The following is a 20,503-nucleotide window of genomic DNA, read 5'->3' on the forward strand; positions in this document are numbered from 1 at the left end:
AGAGATGTGATATTAAGCTCATAAAGAGATATTATTGCGTTTAATAGTAACTATGTATACTCGATTACCCTATGAATTTCAATTCTTTATAACTTATTGTTGAAAATGACAACGTGAGTTCATGCTCGCCCTTCACATGCGAATGCGCTAGTTACAAAAAACAGTAACTAGAAGATTATTCCAGATGCGATCAATAGATTCGATCGATAGTTCTTGAGATGCTCTTTTGCTTTTTTCCCTAGTCCATGAAACGTGTGCAATAAAGGTTTTTTCGCCCCAGAACAGTGTGATAGATTTATCCGTACAATATTGTAACAACTATTGTGATCCTACCTCTGAATATGGAAATAACAACATTTATAATTAACTCAATGAACATGAGTCCTCCAAACAAGGATAAAATCTTTGATTTTTATTTCCATTATTAGCAAAAAGATTCGAAAATATTTGGTAATTAAAAGCAAAAAGTTTCGTTTAATATTAAATAAAAATAATAACAATTGCATAAAATAATGTTTAGGAACAGAAATAAAGAAATTGAATAAAAATGAGAAAAAAGTATATGTGTTTGTATTTCTTAATTCTATAGTGCACCATATAATTCTGTATTTGACCACTGCGAGGCGGCACTTTATTTGCATGTAACTCTCGGTCGATAAAAGGAAAATTATAAATCTGTAATGTCGTAACAGTTATTACGTAGAAATTTTCCATGCAAGTTTTATTATTGTAAAGTTATTTAATTAATCCCTTAAATGAGAAATCAATATGATGAATGAATGTACTATGGGAACTATCAGTTTGAGATTCTAATATATTTTGAAAAATGATCGGTTACACAAGAAACCGTAGTGTACCCAAATCTATCTAAATTCTACATACAATGACAATAGCGTCGTAGAAATTTATTATTGTCATAAACACCATTTTTCATATTTTATATGTTCTTATTGTGTGACGAATTTGACTTTTATATATAAAAGAGAAATTTACACAAAATTTGTTTTATATGTATATAAAATGGAAATATTAAAACAACGACAGGTAAACATTTATTGTTTTTCTTCTCTTTTCTCTAACTTTTTTATCTGATTCACTTGTATGCAATAATAATCTATTATTTTCTCGCTAATATAGGCAAGAATGTTAAAAGGATATTTACTTTCTGTACATTTATATTGATGTCAAATTAATATAGCACATGGCAATAGATAAATTATATTATATATTGTATTAGAGTATTTATTGTTATTACTAATAGCTTTGTATCATAGATTATTTTACACTCGCTTTAAATATGTCAGCTATAAAAAGTAATAAAATTTATTATTTCATAAAACTAAAAGTTATGTTATATATATAAATATGTCATTTTAGAAAAAGAAAGAAGAAAAGACTAAACTTTCTATAGAACAACAAATACCAGATGTTCCAACATTGGAAGAGTTTGAATGCCTTCTCGAAGAATCTCCTACAAATTATCCCAAGGGAGAAGGCATTGAAAATATGGAAAGTGAATTACATTCTGCTGCGATTGACACTGAACTCTATGAACAACAATCTATTCAAACAACTACAGAAGAGACAAAAGGGTCACAAGTTACAAATATCAAAGTACTTAGATACTATTTTGTGCATTCAAATATGTTTCGTTTCTTACAAATAATCAAAATGCATTTTCAATTAAATTTTAGAATGAAATTGATGTTAAAATTGGGAATGATTTGACATCATCATTGAATAATTTAGAGGGGAATGTGGAGAAAGTTACAACATCGATTTCTATGATAGAATTAATTGATAATACATCTGATGCTCTTAATAATGGAACTGCAACACCAAATTTATCTCAAACTACTTCAAATATATCAAATTCAAAAAATCTCACCCATGAGAGGGAAACAAAGAATTTGAAACAAAAGAAAGAGAGGGAAAGAAACAATCAATCAGATTCTATCATAAACGAAATAGATGACATGCATACTGCTTTTGAGGAAATTATACCTTTCACAGACAGCCAATTAGCATCATTATATACTAATAAAGAGTTAGCATTGATTGATATATTTATTTCAGAATTTATTGAAGAACAACTTAAGAGTAGTACAATTAGACAGCAACACAAATTTCAGCAACTTTTAACGAACTATCTTCGTGTAAGGAATCATTTAATTATCAATTCTCATGAATTGGAAATTTTAAAAACATCCTGTAAAGAATTGCAAAAACAATTATGGCGTTTAGATAAAGCCTGTATTAGGGAAGCAGGAGAATGTCAAGATGGAAATCCTGTTTTTGCTACACATGAATATTGCACTGCACATTTCAATAAGCAGGCATTTAGTGCATTGACTCAAAATTTATCAACAATAAAAGATTTATTATACAACACTCAAGTATTATATTGTTATGAAGCAGAAATGTTCAGGTTTCAAATTGAACAGTATGTTCAAAGAGTTTACGACTCTTGTCATGAATTTGTAGAGTTTCCTTCTGGTATTGAAGGTGTAAATCTATTACCACTGCACATTTCTTCGCAAGCAATTACGCAACTAACGGAACTTAGGATGTGCATAACTATATTGTTTAATTTTCAAAGAAAATTATTAAAAGATGGAAAATTTGTAGCAGATACTAGAGAATGGCTTGAAAAATTAATAGCAGTTCTGTTGAAAATAGCAACTTGGCAAGATCATTTATTTATATTGAATCATATCTTGAGATGTCCTGGTGGGGTAATGAATTGGGCTCATAGCTTTGTTCAAGTTCCTATACATCCAGACCTTGGTAAATTAGGTGTATCTCCATTGAATGACCCATATTTAGATCATGTAGTAACCATATTGGCTGTAATACTACTACCTATTAAAGATAGAGATAAGTTCCTTGAACAGGTACTTGTATTGTAATTTACTACAGGTGTTTAGATCATTACTAAATGATAATTAACTAATTCATGGTAATAATTTAGGTACAACAATCATTGCAAGATACAGGATGTAGTTCAGGTGATACTGTTTGGCTAATGTTGGATGAGGAAGGAGAAGAAGATGAAGATATAGCTAATATTGGTGCAAACCTATTTGAAAGTGACCTTATTTCTTTACTAAATCAAATTCCTTTTACTAAAGTATTTCAACAAGTGTTATGTATTCGGTATAAGAATCGTGTTTATTATCAGAACAAAACTTACGTTACATATTATCATTTGTTTCGAATGTTTGCATTTTTTACAACTGTTATTAGACTTTTAAAGCAAGGTTTAAAAACATATGATTCTCCAAGATATAGACAATTAACCAAACGACTAAGTGCATTAATTAGAGATATTGTGCAATATGCTAGTGATCAATGGGAAGAATTCGATAAAAATCAGGTAGTATCACTACTTTGTTAAAAATATTTTAATATATAAATTTGAATTTACCTTGTATAATACTAACTCTTAAATTTGTATCTTACAGAATACTCGTACATCAATAATGTTAAAACTTCAACTTGAATTTGATTGCCTTTTTTTAAAAGCAGTTTTGTACATATTTTCGTCACGTCGATTGGGAGCGTGGCAATATTTAGCTTCTATGCCTTATCATGTAATATCATCCAATAACTTATGGCAAATATTTTATATTTTACACACTGATTGTACGCAAGTAGATATGCACATTACTAATAAATATATTCATGGTATGTTATAATTCTGCAATAAGAACAATATGAATATTTTTAAAATTGATTGTTGATAATATAATGTTATATTATTAACGTTAAAGATTGGATAAATGAATTAAATTCTTCACAAATTCGTGCAAAATTTGAAGAAAAGTTAAGTAGCATGCCAGGGGATGAATCATATTTTCTTTTAACAACCTTTGCTAATATGGCTTTGGCAAGGACTGATAAGGATTATGATTTTATAAGAACAACGACAATAGATTTGTTTCAAGTATGTGCTATTATCTATATCATATATATATAATTTTTAGACATTTAAACATAAGAATAATTTACAGATAGGATTTCTTAGTGAAAAAACACAAGATTCTTGCTCAAAGGATGCTAGATCTCTTCTGTCAAATTTAACAAATAAATATCCCTCATTGTTATCAGATATCTTACTGAAGTTACGAGATAATTTTGTTTCAGCTGGGAAGGTATGAAAGAATGTTATTACATGTTTCTATAAATAAATATGTCTAAATTTAATTTTATTAATTTTAGCTAAGTTTATATTTATTCACTGACTTAAAATTACACAAATGGGTACCAGATGAAAAAGATATAGTTATTCTTTCTACATGGTTGAATCAATATCCATTAACATCAACTGAGAATCAGTTAGCCCGTTTAATTCTTACTAACTTAAATTGGGGATTTAATGAGTAAGAATATAATTTTTAACTAGACTACAGTTCGTTTACTTAATATATAATGATAGTTTAATTTCTATGTCTGTTACAGAAGTGGTAACTTACATCTTCCTATTTATTTACATAGACGCATAGCATTATTAACTGTTGAGCTCACCATGAAATATGTACCTGATTCTTCTGTCCAAAATACCTCTTTATTGGTAGAAGGTGTTAAACAGGTATAATATGAAGATTCCATGTCAATACTTATTTAATGAAATCAATCTTGATATTTATGTTATATTAAAATTTACAGGTTTCAACAATGATAAGACCTCAAACTGCTGAACATATTTTTTCATTATGGGCATGGGATATGATTTCTAAGCTTAGATTACACCAACTTGATCAAAATGAGGCACTTTGTCATTTTGCACTTTCGAACCCCACTGCAGCATTTGCTCATGTACCAGACATGGACTCTGATTCATGCTTGGAAATTTTGGTCATTGGTACATTAGAGAAGCAACCTATTGCATGTTATGTGGCAACAATCATGACGTTATGGGGCCATTCTATACCTTTGATATGTTCCAAAGGATTTGCCCAATTAGAAATATTACAATATCATTGTAAATACGAACAAGTGCTTATATGTTTACATCATATAATACCGTTATTTTTGGGATGTATCGATTCATTATTTAAGAATGATAAATTTATTAGTCTTGTTATTTCTCTAATTGCGGCCGATAGATCTTATATGAAAGTCGCTAAAAGCCTTATAACAGCCGACTTTCCAGGAACAATATTGAAACAATTTTCAAATATGATACATTCACATTTATATAATTACAAAAAGTAAGTAAACATATTGAATATTGATACTGGATAATAATATTTTATTTACAAGATGACATAATTTGTTATAGATATTGTTTGCAGACACCAAAAGATTTTGTATACCTATGGTTAAATGTACTTGTACTTGTACCAGATTGGAATAAAGACCAAAGCGTAATGTATCTAATGGATATAGTCATCAGTGCTGCATTTTTTCATGTAGATGCAAAATCGATAATGGATGATATGTTTCAAAATCTTTTCTCTGTAAGATCTTTATTACAGTTCTAATTACATTAAATATTTAGAAATATTAAAATATCGGTTTTAAACCATTTAACAAATTACAATTAACAATTTAACAAATTAAATTATACTTATTCCTTTAATATGTTGTTATAATGTATTTAACTTAAATTTGAATTTTACTTTTAATTGATGTAATATTTCTATACCTTATATTGATTGAGAAATTGTATCCATTTAACTAGCTTGCCATAGAGGAAAATAATGAGGTGCGGTTTTTCCTTTTATTTAAAATATATGCTAATTTGTTTTTATGAGACCAATCTAATTTTATTTATATACAAATATATATATGATACTTATATTTTATGTTTGTATTAAATTTGGTTGTGATATAAAAAATTTATTTAATGAATTATTTTCAGACTACGTCTAACCGCAATGTGATGACATCATTTGGCTCATTCTTAAATTGGGCAACTGGTTCTTCAAATTCTGTTAGTCTTTTAGGAAAATCTACTCAATCTGTTTGGGTTGCTTATCAAGTACTACTAACTGAACAACGTAACAGAGAAATTAAAACTGGGTTATGGCATGAGATTTTAAAGGAATTGTCAGCACAGCCTAAAATATCATTAGATTCTGCTATGAAGGTATATTTTATATAATATTTCATATAATTCGTGAAATTTTGTATAATGTAAAATATATATATATATATATATCCAATATCTTTTTAGCGAGCTTGTGCAATTGTCAAAATGCAACCATTCGGAGCAAATGGATTATCTATATATCGTTGGTCGCAGCAAGCACTAGATACACCTATAGGACATCCTATTCTTCCTCTTTTATGGCAAAACTTTTTTGCATTATTTCTTGCAAGAGTCCCATCAATGTCAGGGTTTGTTTTACAAAAGGAGAATTTACATGTTTTATAGAAGTATGAATTTAACGTTTTATAGAAATAAGAATGACAATGAAATTATTTTTCAGAGTTCATCATGGCGGAATTGGTGAAAAATTTTTTGAAGGCATGATTAATTTAAGTTACTTAAAAAAATTAAAAAAACGATTACACGATACTACGACATACTTTCAGTTGAAAGGGGAAAAAGAATTAGATAATGGAGTGCCAATCACTGATGACAGACGAGCATTTTATTTTAATGCAGCAAAGTATGTAACATTAGATGTAATGTATATAAGACTTATAAGAAAAACATGATAGATTTTTTTCTTACAGGCTTTATAAAACTTTAAGTTTGTGGCTTGAAGAACCAAGATTACATGAACCAGGTCTTTATTTACCAGCATTACCTCCACAATATATGTCACAAAAATTAATATTACTCGTTCAGGATAATTGGGTAAAAATTTTAATTCGTTTATTATAAATACAGCGTGATATAATATGACTGATTATATTGTTTTTTTAAATAGACGCCATGGTTAGAATATATTGATTATTGGGCAGTTCAGCAAAATCAAGAAATGGCAGTTCAAGAATGGGAGCGTACATGCTGTAGAAATCAAGAAAATTGCGATCAGAAGGGTAGAAATGTATCAATCTCACCTCTTGAAACGGATGAACCATTGCAAAGAATATTTAAAAAATTGACCACATATAAAAGACCTGTTTCTCCTCCATATTATGGTCACTATCACAAAAATCTTATTGGTACAACTAAAGAAACTGTATACAATGCTGATTTAGTAATAAAAGAGGCTGTAATGTGTTTTCAATCAATATTAGAATATGTTGAGACTTATAATATAATGCTTCTTGAGCATACTGCAGTGAATTCTGGCTTTTTGGAACTAGTGCCTATACTTTATAAAAAAAATGAGAATCAAGTAACATTACATGCATTATGTGATCCAGCACCTCCAAATCAGAAACACTCTATATCAGGAACACCACCTACTGTGCACTGCGCTGGTCCAGCAGTAATTACAATTAAGGCAAGAACAATAATGTTCTTCTAATTTTAAATATAAAATTATTTATACAACATTGTAATATTTAGGTATCTGAAGCTCACATGAGTGATCCTATTGATCACATGATAAAACAAAATAGGGCTGAATATGAAAATTTGTTGATAAAAGCTACTCTGCCGCCATCAAGTATGCTTATTTGCGTATCTGTTTTTCTAGACCATTTAATTGGGTGCGTATAATACATATTATATCTTTAAGATATATAATAATGACTTGAAATTTATATTAATGTATATATATATATGAATTAAATATGCAAATATATTATTATTCGTTTTAGAATGTTGGAACATGAAGTAGCTGTAAACCGAACAAATGAAAACACAACAGCATTGTACAAAATTCAAGAAAGTGGAGTTAAATTATTTTATTGTTTTATAGACCATTATACAGAAGAAGCATCAATTTGCCCAATAACAAAACAACTTATGACTACTTATTTAGAAAGATTAGGGCAGGTCCGTATAATTGTAAAATTAAGAGAAATAATTTTAATAGATGAATTATTAATATGTAATATCAATTTTAATAGATATTTATTAGTGGGGAAGAAACTCAAGGTCCACAATTATTAAGCACTATTATACGGAAACCAAACCTTGGTGGTTTACTTGGACCTTATTTTACGCCTGTTGCTGGTAGTGCTTCAGCATTTTTACAAATGTATCACACTGTTGTAGAATTTTCTATGAGTACAAAAGTCGATCTTTGTTTTGTATTATTATCAAAAGTACGTTATTTTCAATTTTTTTATTTTTATGTGTTTACATAAATATCATAATCTTTACGTTTATTTTCCTTTTAGTTTGACGTGGGAATCTGGTTAAATTATAAACGTCCAAGATTAAGCGAGCGATCAACGTTCATACACTTAATATTTAGAGCTCTTTGTGATATGGGTCTTAATCCAGATGAAACGAAACTGATACTACATGAGGTATTTATAAATTTCATATTTTATGATTACATATATTACAAAGAATTTTTATAATATGTTTTGTTTGATAAACATTTTTTTATAGTTATTTAGGAATCATCTCCGACTTGTATTATTACATGAATTCCCAGAACATTATGGTGAAGTTCTGAGTGTTGTATTAAAAAATAGTGAAAGGCAAGATTTATCACTAGATGTTTGGCGAGATTTACTAGGAGCACTCAGTGGTAAATCAAAAAATGCTTTTCCAAGTTATTCTAAAATTAGGGATGAAATTCGTCATTATGCTACTGAGCAAAAACTTCTTTCTCGACAAGAGGTTTGTGCTTTCAAGCATACAATATTTTACACTTATTTCTAATTCGGAATTTTTTACGTAAATTTGAAATAAACTTATATATTCTATATTTTATTACAGATATATGATACAGCTATATTATTAAAAAGACATTTTATGCAAGAACGTTTAAAATATGGTCTTTATGGATTATATCCAAAATATAGAATCTACAATGAACCATTAAGTACATTCCTTGGTATGGTAGGTCATGCTCTTGTTGCACTTACTCTTCAATCTGACAGAGGTTCATTAGGAGACCAATGTAAGCATTTCAACTATACATCATGTATGATATTTGTAATAAACATAATTATTGTATTTTATAATTATTGTATTTAAAGTGTGTGAGAAAATATGGCCTGTCTTAAGTGAAATGTATTCACCTTGGATTGCACCGTATCGGACGCAAGATTTAAAAGAACCAGCTGCCGCATGGATTCAACAACTTACAGATGATCGATCTGTTTTATTACCATGGATTGTAACAGATGGTCCATACGCTAACAAATTTGTAGCAATGTTTGTTGAATGTATTCGTTTTATTATCGACACCTTGCCAGCATCTAGCAAGATACTCTGTTTCGTCTGGCAATTTTATGTTACCAATTTTGCACATGATTCAGTTAAAGATCATATTCTGAACGTTATTCATGGCAACTTTTTATCATTGCCATGGGATCGTTTCTATCCATCTGTAAATGATGTGGAATTGATGGCAAAAGTAATTGATCAAAATTTACCAGATAGTCACTTATTCCTGGGAAGCGTGTTTACATGTGTAAACTGGCCACTTTGGATAAATGACTTATTAGCATCACATCCATTAGTTCTTATAGCGAGGATGCATGTTTGTTTATTAAATCTATTGGTAAAATTATCTACTGAACCAAACGTTAGACAGGTAATTAATTATACTTTTCACAGTCTCTGTATTCATATATGCATTCTTAAACTCAAACAATTAATAAAATGATCAGTATCAGCTTAAGGATATGTTAATGTATTAACAATATATTTCAGACTGATAAAGTAATTCAGTTAATTATGGATACTGAAAAACTTTCTTGGCATTTATTAGATGCATCTGCCTATGATCCAATAATTCGTTGGCATACCATGAACTGTGATTCAAGAGTTGTTCTCTATTCTTACAATGAGCAATGCCATCCTATAGATGTTGCTGTACATAAGTATATACAATAATTTTATTTTATTATCTTAATTTTATTTACAAATTAGACATTCTGTAATAAATATGATGTAATAGTTTGTTAAAGGTGGCAGCAGGCTATGATCCTGTTGTAGGTCATCTTTACCCAGCTACAGTAAGAAAGAGACAACTATATATACACTTTACGATAAAATTATTAATTGCTTGTACAGTACGAAATAGACCTTTATTATCTACAAATCCAAAAGTATTCAACAATACATTATCAAAAATGCTAGATGATATGGAAGCTATTATCGTAAATAGTAAATATGACACAACTATATAATTTAAATTATTGCATATATCTAGAATTATTAAAGAAGTATAATTAAAACAAAAAATAAAAATCTTTAGCTGTTCCAGAATCCCAACAAATTGCAGAAGCAAGTTCACTAATTACTGAATTATTCTGTCTTATGAATCAACATGGGGTTCTCATGGAACATCTTCGCACTAGCTGGACATTGTGGCTTTCAAAAAGAACAGCTAACAATCCAATTCTTATGAGTATACTTAAAGTTATTGGAACAACAGTTATTTCACCAACCATATTTGGAGAGTTAATGGAGGCTGCATTAGAATCATATTTTAAATTTAATTGTATGTAAAACAAATATGAGTATAGTCAATTATACATTTTTTAACATTTTGATTTGTATGACAGCATCTGAAGAAGTTTCACCAACTTGGGCTTCAGTTTTAACAATTTTCCAATCAGTAATACCTCGACGACCACCATTGGAGACATTTTTAATTTCTGAGGGAAAGCTTCTTACTTTGTACTTTATTTTACTTAAACGACTTCCATTATGTCAAGACATTAGAGAAGAAGGAGTGCTTCTTATAAATTTAGTTGACTGGATTTCTGCTATTAAGCCAACGTAAGTGTAAATTATTAAAAATTTCTACATTACAGTGTGCGTGCCTACATTTAATTTAATATTTCTTCTTTAGGAATATAAATGAAGAAAAATTACCTCTTTTTTGGGCTAAAACTTGTGAATTAGCATATAGACAGTGTCAATATAATGAAAATACCAAAACTGCTGCTAGAGCTCTTAAAGGCCTAGCACGTTCATTATTAACGATTGCTGATGATAGCGCACAGGGATGGGGGATATTAGGAGCCATTGGCCTTAAAAAAAATTCCAATCTGTCAATAAGGTAAATTAAACAATTTTATGACATAAAATATTAACATATATTTTATTCTATCTTGTATAAAATTTCTTTTATATTTATATAGGTGCAAATTTTTAAGTCGCGCGATAGGAGTGTATTGTTTAGCCCAATTACCTGAATCAAAATCAGAACAACAGATAGTAAGATTTACACCTGATTCCCCTGGAGTAGCATCATCAAAAACAAATGAATCAAACGTATTGGAAATCCGACCTAGTACAGAAGCTATTAAAGCTATGCAGGCTTTAGAAGGACTTTTATTGAATAAACAATATGTAACGCTTACAGCAGACATAGAACGATCTATTAAATTAATTAGGAATCCTGCTAATTCTTTGCACAACGCAACAGTTATTTTAGGTGTATTGACAACAGAGCTTTATAATCAAAGGTATTTGCATGTTTTAATAGATTAATGTAATATTTTTTGATCAAATTAAAATGAAAATGGCCAATGGTAATTTTATATCCATTAGTTTATATTTATTATTTTTTATTGTATAAAAATTTAAAGCAGTACATTTTTTGCATAAATATTGTAAAGCAGTTTTAAAAATCTTCATAAATTTCACATAAATCTAGTCATAGTTGTTTGATTATATCTATTGCTGATTATCTGAATCATTATGTATTAATGATTATTTAAAAATAAGAATTACATATATGTGTATATAACAATTTGTATAAAATTGCATGTATGTATTATGTTTATATATGCATAAAATTAATATGTCCATAACAGATCTATGTATTTAAGTATTTAAATTATATGATAATTTTATGATTAAAAATAGAATATTAAATTGATAAATTAAAGTTTGTTAATTTATAAATCTTTATACATGTATTTTACACCTCAAATGAAGTATAAAAATATACTGAGAGTCTCATTTGGAAAACGAAATTACAGAAGTTCACAAATTAATCCTCTTAATTAGCTTTTTCCACTAATGAAGATTTGTTCGATTTGCTGTTTGTTTATTTATTAAATGAACTTCAGTTACATTTCTGGTCTATAACCTTAATCAGCCTTACAAAGAAACAGTAAATCGAATAAATTTTCAAAACACTATCATCCCGTAGCGGTGAGAAAGTGGAACTAGTCACTATCGCTATGTTTGTCGCTCAATATTGCGTTCTTGGCCTAAGGACAAGCCATGTGTTGTTATCTATTCTTACATGCGCCAAATTGCTGTTGCTTCCGTCTCCAATAGATGGCAGCACATGGCTTATCCGCAGATAAACCACGCAATAGTATGCGATAAGGACGGCTATGTGCACTCGTATCAGATAAAGAGCGTAACATATGTACCCGAGTGAGGCAAGGAAAGCGAGAATGTGCAGCAAAAGCAGCAATGACGATTAGCTCCATCTTTTCATCACTACGTGGTGACAATAGGAATACTGTTCATAAATCGAACAAATTTTCATTAGTAAAAAAACAAATTAAGAAGATTAATTTATGAACCTTGTGACTGAATCTTCTGAATTAAATCCTTAGCTTTTCTTTCTTCCTTTCTACATTCCCTCTAACCTGCAAAATGCATGTATACAAATTTACAAACTCTATATCTAAACACTTATTCCTAAACACCATAAATGTATCGTATTAATACTATATTATTTATTCAGATCATTATACATTTAATTAAAATTTGTAATATAATAGCAAGTTAGTTATATTTTGTGGACAAATTGTATTACTTCTATTTCATAAATGTGTTGTTTTCTTTTCAATTACTAATTAATAATACTATTACATAGAGGAAGATCATTGACAAATATAGTTAAATAAAATAAAAAAGATATAAAAGAATTTCATCATATGTTGCAAGTAACTTATCTGTTCAATTTTCTGTCATGCAATAGTTAAAAAATAACATTGCTAAATGTAATTTTTCCTTCGATTTGGAACTTATTAAGTTAATACCTAGTTAACTTCGACTTTGCTCATTAAAAATATACAATGTTTTTCTTACAAAAAATTCGTTATCTGCATCTACATAATAGAAATGATACTTTTATACCATTCATAAAAATCTCATTATTAATCAATTTACAAGTATACTAAATTTTTTCTAAATATCTTAAATGTTTTGTACACTCTCAAAAAGTTCACAGCATCAAGAACAAATAATTTAAATTGATTACACTTAACATAATTATCTATATAATATGCTGCTTATTAATAACTTTTTCTAACCCTGATTAGGACCTGGTCCATGAAGTTCAATAAAACTTTCCAAAGAACGTGGTACATTTCCATAATATGACAAATTGTAAGCGTTCACGACTTTTGCAGCCATACATTTTAATGATAATTTAGTTTGAGTCCTTAGTATTATTTCTGCTACACCTATATAAAGATAAGATTAATATATTATGTAAAAAGTCTTATTTTTAAATATTTTATATTATTTTTCAAATTTATTTAAACAGACCTGTAGCGACAGCATCATATGGAGTTTTCCCATTACTATTAACTGTATCCATATGCGCTCCAGCTTCTATAAGATCCATAATGATGGAATGAAGAGTCATAAAATCACTGCAAGGTTTCAGATATATTATAAAAACATTTTTCACTAAAAAAGATTTGGCTTAATAAAACAATGCAGCTAACTGTACCTAACAGGTTCCCTATAACTAACAATAATATGTAATGGTGTATTCCTTTCATTGTCCATTGCATTTACATCAGCACCACAACATATAAGTAGCTTAGTCGTTGCAGAGCAAGGAAATCTGTAAGACGTTCGCAATATTGTATTTATACATATTGTATAAAGAACAAAAAGTAAATTTCAGATTTCTTTTCATTTTGAAACTAAAATAATAAAAAAAGAGTGTTAATAATACTTTATTAACATTATTTAATATGAGCAAAACTAAACTCCGTTTATCTATTAAATTTCACCATGATACTTTACTTTTAAAAAAGAGACTTATAAACATACTTGCAGACATGGTTAGTATGGAAATCATCCACTAAAGTGGCAGCATTTACGGCAAGATGCAATAATGTCTGGCCATCCTTTAAACGTAATTGTAAAGCACAGAGTTTATGAACTAATTGATATGCCTTATTTTTATCTTGTTCTTCATATTTACTCTCATTCAATGTTAAAAGTTTTGTTAAAATCGTCAATATATACAATGTAGTTGTAATATTTGATTCCATCTCCTCCTGCAATTTTTAATTTATGAAAGTTATTTCATAGTACATAATTCAACACATAAATCAATTTTTTAGCTTACAATATGTTGTTCTATATCTTCCTCAGAATCAGGATTGTTGAGTTTAGATTTATTACGAGTAAGTTCTGTTACGCAAGCTTCTAAAACATTCAAAACTTGAGAAAACTCAAGATCTACTCCAACATGTATCATTTGCGAAAATACCTACAAATAAGATTTAAAAAAAAAAATAGAACGAAATATAGGGAATATATAAAATTGTTTCATTCATCATTTAGTGGATAAATACCTGCGCAAACCTTAAAAGATCTTTTACAACTGGTATATTGTTCAGTTGCTTCAAATATAAAGCATGAAGCCAGAGATCTATACATCTATCAAATCTAGCACTATCTGCAAAAACTGCTCCTCTGAATATAATATGATGTGGCACTTTTGGATTATGCTGTCCTAATATTAATAAAACAATAAAAATAAGCAGGATAAAAACAATAATAAAAGAAAATTATGCTATCAATGTTTATTGAATTAAAATTGTAACCTAGTATCCTCTCTCGAATAACCAATGATTCCATATGAATAGCATTTTGATTATTTCTAATACTTTTCAATTCTTCTAGAGTATCACATTCTTTCCAATTATCATATGCTTTTATACTTTTACCTAATTTTTTATAAATAATATTATCTGGATCTCTGAATCTGTAACAACAAGAGTTAACTAGTTGTTCCTGAATAGCATTTTTCTAAAATTATAAATATTTTTTACCTATGTTTCATTGCTTTCCATAAATATTTATAAGCTTTTGTTAAACAATAATTGCGCTCATCATTGGCATAAGAAGCTCCAAGAAGCTCGTATGCTTCAATTGCTTCTTCTCTAGTAACTTTTACATATTTTATTAAATATTCTACGACTTCAGCCCTAGTTCTTTCTGCTGCTGCTATTAATGGTGTCATTCCTCTAACATTCTTTGTCATATTTGTCCCATATTTCAATAACTCAGATATTATATTAGTATATCCACGTTCAGCTGCCAAATGTAATGCAGTTGTATCACAATTTGCTTTTTCATTTGGATTTGCACCTTTTTGCAAAAGAAAAGTCACCTGTTGTAAATATAATAAAATTGCTGAAATTGACATTATAAGTTAAATACATAATTTTATATTATTCAAATTATAATATTATACTTACTATATCTAAATGACCCTTATGTGCAGCAATCATTAAACATGTATTATTGAACTGATTAAAAATATTTATATCTGCATTATGTTCTATTAAATATTTGACAATATCTAATCGTCCATCAAAACAAGCTGCCCTCAAAGGGGTAGATAAGCTTTTAGTAGGGTGATTAACATTGGCACCAGCTTTTACTAGTATCTTCACAACTGTCAAATGTCCTGCACCAGCAGCACACCATAGAGCAGTTGCCTTTTCAATAACATATCCATCAAATTTAACTGTTCCTTCCTGTTCCAAATCAGGCTTAAATTTATCAAGTAATATTTTAACTACTTTATCACGGCCATATCGTGCAGCTATTATTAATGGTGTACAATGCTGACCATCTTCTTCCAATACTTTTTGATTAATCACAACATTTACCAGCTTAGCATCTTTGCTACTGAGAAGATTATAAAGAATAATAGCCATACCATCTTTAGCAGCATAATAAACACGCGTTAAAAATAGTTGTGATATTTGCGTTGAATCTTCATTGAATTTAATATTTTCCATTTTGTATAATATTTCCTTTCTAAGTTCCTTTTAGACGTTGAGCGTGATATAAAAATAGATTTATACTAATATTCTTTTCTTATTGAAATTTGTCGATGTCATTCTAACCTCGAAACTTTCATAATATACATAAATACAATAAATATTATAAGAAAACCTGAAATTTTTTCCGACAATATATAATAGTACACTGATAATCTTGTATAACAACAACGTTCAATATTAATTATAATCTTGTTTACTACTATTATAATCACTTTTACTTTTACAACTGCTTAATAATTATTTTCAGACTTTCAATACATATTACACTATGTAAGTTCTATTTTAAAATCATCTTTACTTCATTTTTAAAATGAAAATTGGAATATACACATTTATTTTTTTATTCACCTATATAATAATTGACAATTTGTATCAATTATGATAAAATTAAAAAAAATAAACAAATAATACATTAATTTTAAAATATACGAAAAATTTCATTTATCAAAGTTTGCAATTTATTACAAGATTTGAATATTATATATATATACACATATGTTATTTTTAAGTCTTAAATTTCTAAGTTAAAGATATAGTACAGAATTTTGCAAAATTTTGAAATAATAAAGTTCGAAACCACTCTTCTATTACTCTTTATAATAATTACTCTTAGTTAATAAGTTTACACAAAGTAAAGGATTAAATATCATTTCACTTTTTATTATTATTGATACGTTTAAAAATTTCCATTCTAATAGAACATATGTAATTTACATTGCTGTTAGGAATAAAATATAAATTCCCAATCGTTAGAATATGTATATATATACACATGTAAGTATGTGTTATTGAATCTTCCTATCACAGTATTATTTCTTAGACATAGATTAACTAATTATATGTAAATTTTAATTTGGTGGGAAATTTAAGCTCATGAAACAAAATATTTTATTTGAGCCATTTTTATATTTTCGTTATTTTTTGTATTATAAAAAGTTTATTGGAAAAACTTATTTAATTTTCTGCAAAGAATATTATAATGGCATATGTTAAATGATTCATTTGCAAATATTTGAAATCTGAATATTTAAAGATCCCCAATTGAAGAATGAAACGGAAGTAAATGAGTCGAAAAAATATTATTCCCGCCATTTTTTACTATTTCCTGCTTTATTGTGGTATTACAGGAGAATAACATATTAAATAGTACGGTTTAATCATTTATGTCAATACAAGATTATCAATTTTTCGAAACTAGTAAAAAACATAATATTTTTCAAATATAATAAATATTTGAAGAGACAATTCCAGATATTAGTAGTTAAAACCAGAGAGGAAATTTCCTCTGTTGTAAACAAAATAAGTTTTATAAAGAAAATTACTAATTTTTGGTTGGTAGCAGTGAGATGCCTAACATTTTTGAACGAATAAGATAGTTTGTTTTAGAAACTTAAAATAATTTATAATTTTGTTTTTATTTCATTGGTTTTTGTTTGAATTTTCAGTTGTGCTAGTTATTTCTTTTTGTTGTAATAATGATTACACGTAGCTCTAGCTCTAAGTTAAAGGTATTAATTCATAACGATATTATTTATTATTATATTGATTGTATTAATGCTATATGCAGATTATATATAATGTTTTAGCATACGATAAAAATTAAAGAATCTATATTATAACAATTATCTAGGAATTTTTATTATTTGAAAATTTAATAGTGTTTTCAATGTCGATAACGCTTAATTCTCTTAACCTCAACTTGATTGTTATTGTTATTTATATCTTCATTAAATTAAGTAAGAATTCGATATTAGCCTTTGATGACCAATTTAAATGTATCAATATTATTATCGTAGTGTAATCTGTAGCATTACTTTTGAGGTTAATAACTGGAACACTGTACATTTTCCCTATTTGTTGTGTTTTGTTAAAATCAGATAAAATTTATTGATACATTATACTGCACATATTAACCAACTATAATTATTCTAAGCATTTGATTAAAATTTAGATATATTTTATATTTTATTATTAACATAAATGTTTTAATAGGCAACATTAGACCAGAAGATTCCTCCAAAGGAAGAATCAACTATATCTGAACTCCCACCAATTATATTCTCAGGCTACATTAATTATGTCAATGATTTTAACGAATGTGCTATGATTTGTGATAATCTTATGTAAGACATACATAATTGACTTAGAAAAGAAAGATGATTCTCAAATATTAATTTATACTGAACATTTCATTGTAATTTTTTTAGAACAGAAATAGAAAAATATGATAAAATAGTACCAATAGGATTTGATTTGGAATGGCCTTTTAGTTTTCAAACTGGATCTGGTAAAACAGCCTTGGCACAAATTTGTTTCAGTGAAAATATTTGTTATCTGTTACATATATATTCATTAAAAAAATTACCAGCTGCATTTGTGGTCCTTTTAAGTCATCCAAAAGTAAGATTAGTTGGAGTTAACATAAAGAAGTGAGTTGATTGATAAAGCTTTATTATAATAAAATTCATGTATTTTTCATAATTTATTTATATTACAGTGATATTTGGAAACTAGGTAGAGATTTTAAGGAATTTCCAGCTTATAAAGTCGTAGAAAACAATTGTTTTGATTGTGGTAAATTTGCAAATACAGTATTAAATAGGTCTTGTCGGTGGAGTTTAGAGAAGTTAACAGAATATTTGGTTAGTATTTTGATTACAATAAAGCAAATTTCAAATAATAAATGGAAATTAATATTATACATTGTGTGATTTTTCTTGGTTTAGCTAAAGAAAAAGATTAGTAAAGACCCAAAAGTTAGAAAAAGTAAATGGCATATGCATCCATTAAATGATGAGCAGAAACTTTATGCAGCAACAGATGCTTATGTATGTTAACTATAAAGACATTATATTACTATTACTACTTCAATTATATTTTTAGTTTTAATATTAAAATCATTTATTATTTTTACAGGTTTCTTGGCTCTTGCATGTAACTATACAAGAACGGGCAAATTTAAAGGATAATGAAATAAAAGAGACACAAAATATTAATATCTCAATATGACTACAAAAATAGTTAAAGTTTTATGGGCTGGTAGATTAAGTTATAGATCTGGGCTTAAGCTACAAAAAATATTATCTGATCAGCATCACCAAAGGGTAGAAAACAATAGTTGCAATACATTAATATTGCTTGAGCATGATCCAGTATATACAATTGGAATTAGAGATAAAGATTATACACTACAAGATCAAAAGAAATTAAAAAGTTTAGGTGCTGAGTTTTTTAAAACAAATCGAGGTGGCCTTATAACTTTTCATGGGCCTGGACAATTAGTAGCATATCCTATATTAAATTTAAAAGAATTTAAAGCTAGCATTAAATGGTATGTGCGCCAAATAGAGAAAATGATTATTCGTTTATGTGCCGAATTTGGCATTAAAGGTGAAACATCCCCAAACACTGGTGTATGGGTAAATGACAAAAAGATTTGTGCTATTGGTATTCATGGAAGTCGTTACATAACAACACATGGTTTAGCTCTAAATTGTAATACAGACTTAAGTTGGTTTAATCATATTATACCTTGTGGTATCAAAGGAAAGGGTGTAACAAGCATTAGTCAGGAACTTAATATAAATGTTACTATTCAAGATGTGCTACCACTATTTCAGAATGCTTTTCAAGATCAATTTCAATGTACATTAATTGAATATCCAATAGAAGAATCTTGTCAATTGTTTAAGCTTGTTAACAATAATCTGTGTGCACAAAAGACTTAAAAAATTGAATGTAATAATTTTAATAAATTTAAATAATTTTGTATAAAACATGAGATTAAATGTTCTTTTTCATTTTACTTTTATTATTATAGATTATTACTTTTTTTCGCGAGATAAAAGGTAAATAGCAATTTTTGTCTTATAATTTAGGGGATCACCTGATTTTTTTGTCATTTTTTGTATCTCATGCGGTATTACTAGTTCTAGTTATCCTAGTTATTTGTGTTTGAAGTTATTTCTCTATAATCTCTTTAGATATCTCGATAAGTACTTTATCGCGGGAACTTGGCTTTATAACATTGATATCGATATGTAAACTAAAAACGAAATTCGAAATTATCGTATATTGTTTCATTGTTCAGACACCCAGTCAGAGTCATTGTTTAGGGACTCAATGTCGATGGCCTAGCAAGAAGAAAATCAAAATACAAAGGACGGAACATACTCTAATGGAAAATTCTGAGTTTACTTTTACCTTACATTTGTCCATCTTGTTTTCAGGTACAATTCCTTCCACCCTTAATGACCCTTAAGGATGGAATGAAACGAAAGTCCAATAAGAAACGACCTTTCATTGCAGTGTTTACAAAAAAAATTTTAATAAATAAATGAAAACTAATTTAAAGAAAAATGTTTTTTATCTTTTTAAAGATTTAAAAAGGAACAAT

The 20,503-nt window shown here is 28.0% G+C and overlaps 3 protein-coding genes across 9 annotated transcripts; 2 read left to right on the top strand and 1 right to left on the bottom strand.

Moving 5' to 3' along the window:
* Positions 1-648: 648 nt before the first annotated feature.
* On the top strand, positions 649-11,583 carry LOC126920312 (ectopic P granules protein 5 homolog). Of its 3 annotated transcripts, XM_050730449.1 has the most exons (30): positions 651-1,044; positions 1,378-1,614; positions 1,695-2,894; positions 2,972-3,376; positions 3,465-3,687; positions 3,774-3,946; positions 4,014-4,154; positions 4,222-4,382; positions 4,462-4,591; positions 4,669-5,213; positions 5,285-5,462; positions 5,687-5,710; positions 5,867-6,094; positions 6,182-6,345; positions 6,438-6,620; positions 6,688-6,811; positions 6,885-7,406; positions 7,472-7,614; positions 7,726-7,903; positions 7,978-8,175; positions 8,251-8,382; positions 8,468-8,701; positions 8,801-8,984; positions 9,064-9,623; positions 9,743-9,912; positions 9,990-10,198; positions 10,290-10,535; positions 10,600-10,816; positions 10,890-11,099; positions 11,182-11,583. In XM_050730449.1, exons 1-30 carry the CDS (start codon positions 1,021-1,023, stop codon positions 11,531-11,533), a joined length of 7,695 nt encoding a protein of 2,564 aa, XP_050586406.1. In that variant the 5' UTR covers positions 651-1,020; the 3' UTR covers positions 11,534-11,583. The 3 variants fall into 3 exon arrangements, with proteins under 3 accessions (XP_050586409.1, XP_050586406.1, XP_050586408.1); XM_050730451.1 differs by lacking the exon at positions 5,687-5,710; XM_050730452.1 differs by lacking the exons at positions 10,290-10,535; positions 10,600-10,816; positions 10,890-11,099; positions 11,182-11,583 and having other exon boundaries at positions 649-1,044; positions 9,743-9,904; positions 9,990-10,133.
* Positions 11,584-12,719: 1,136 nt separating this feature from the next.
* Positions 12,720-16,415, bottom strand: LOC126920313 (protein fem-1 homolog B). 2 transcript variants are annotated; one of them, XM_050730453.1, is made up of 9 exons: positions 15,514-16,401; positions 15,085-15,425; positions 14,857-15,017; positions 14,605-14,765; positions 14,376-14,519; positions 14,075-14,304; positions 13,746-13,862; positions 13,559-13,665; positions 12,720-13,473 (listed from the first exon to the last, which is right to left on the bottom strand). In XM_050730453.1, exons 1-9 carry the CDS (start codon positions 16,060-16,062, stop codon positions 13,316-13,318), a joined length of 1,968 nt encoding a protein of 655 aa, XP_050586410.1. In that variant the 5' UTR covers positions 16,063-16,401; the 3' UTR covers positions 12,720-13,315. The 2 variants fall into 2 exon arrangements, 1 of the variants encoding a protein (XP_050586410.1); XR_007711933.1 differs by lacking the exon at positions 12,720-13,473 and having other exon boundaries at positions 13,595-13,665; positions 13,746-13,944; positions 15,514-16,415.
* A 1,035-nt stretch (positions 16,416-17,450) lies between these two features.
* On the top strand, positions 17,451-20,292 carry LOC126920320 (putative lipoyltransferase 2, mitochondrial). Of its 4 annotated transcripts, none has more exons than XM_050730467.1 (6): positions 17,451-17,615; positions 18,100-18,230; positions 18,315-18,536; positions 18,605-18,749; positions 18,834-18,935; positions 19,024-19,278. In XM_050730467.1, the coding sequence occupies exons 1-6, from the start codon at positions 17,583-17,585 to the stop codon at positions 19,114-19,116; spliced, it is 726 nt and encodes a 241-aa protein (XP_050586424.1). In that variant the 5' UTR covers positions 17,451-17,582; the 3' UTR covers positions 19,117-19,278. The 4 variants fall into 4 exon arrangements, with proteins under 4 accessions (XP_050586424.1, XP_050586426.1, XP_050586423.1 ...); XM_050730469.1 differs by lacking the exon at positions 17,451-17,615 and adding an exon at positions 17,693-17,843; XM_050730466.1 differs by lacking the exon at positions 17,451-17,615 and adding an exon at positions 17,769-17,928.
* Positions 20,293-20,503: the final 211 nt, after the last annotated feature.

Source organism: Bombus affinis, chromosome 9, assembly GCF_024516045.1.
Source record: "Bombus affinis isolate iyBomAffi1 chromosome 9, iyBomAffi1.2, whole genome shotgun sequence".
Classification (NCBI taxonomy): domain Eukaryota; kingdom Metazoa; phylum Arthropoda; class Insecta; order Hymenoptera; family Apidae; genus Bombus; species Bombus affinis.

Excerpts from the sequence above, each read along its gene's own strand:
- LOC126920312 (XM_050730449.1), top strand. The coding sequence starts at position 1,021 with ATGGAAATATTAAAACAACGACAG. Across the intron at positions 2,895-2,971 it reads GAGATAAGTTCCTTGAACAG|GTACAACAATCATTGCAAGA; the intron begins GTACTTGTATTG and ends GTAATAATTTAG. Across the intron at positions 6,812-6,884 it reads TACTCGTTCAGGATAATTGG|ACGCCATGGTTAGAATATAT; the intron begins GTAAAAATTTTA and ends TTTTTTAAATAG.
- LOC126920313 (XM_050730453.1), bottom strand. The coding sequence starts at position 16,062 with ATGGAAAATATTAAATTCAATGAAGATTCAACGCAAATATCACAACTA. Across the intron at positions 14,305-14,375 it reads AAGATATAGAACAACATATT|GAGGAGATGGAATCAAATAT; the intron begins GTAAGCTAAAAA and ends TAAAAATTGCAG. Across the intron at positions 13,863-14,074 it reads CATACTAACCATGTCTGCAA|ATTTCCTTGCTCTGCAACGA; the intron begins GTATGTTTATAA and ends AACGTCTTACAG.
- LOC126920320 (XM_050730466.1), top strand. The coding sequence starts at position 17,881 with ATGTATCAATATTATTATCGTAGTGTAATCTGTAGCATTACTTTTGAG. Across the intron at positions 18,231-18,314 it reads ATGATTTGTGATAATCTTAT|AACAGAAATAGAAAAATATG; the intron begins GTAAGACATACA and ends TAATTTTTTTAG. Across the intron at positions 18,936-19,023 it reads ATGCAGCAACAGATGCTTAT|GTTTCTTGGCTCTTGCATGT; the intron begins GTATGTTAACTA and ends TTATTTTTACAG.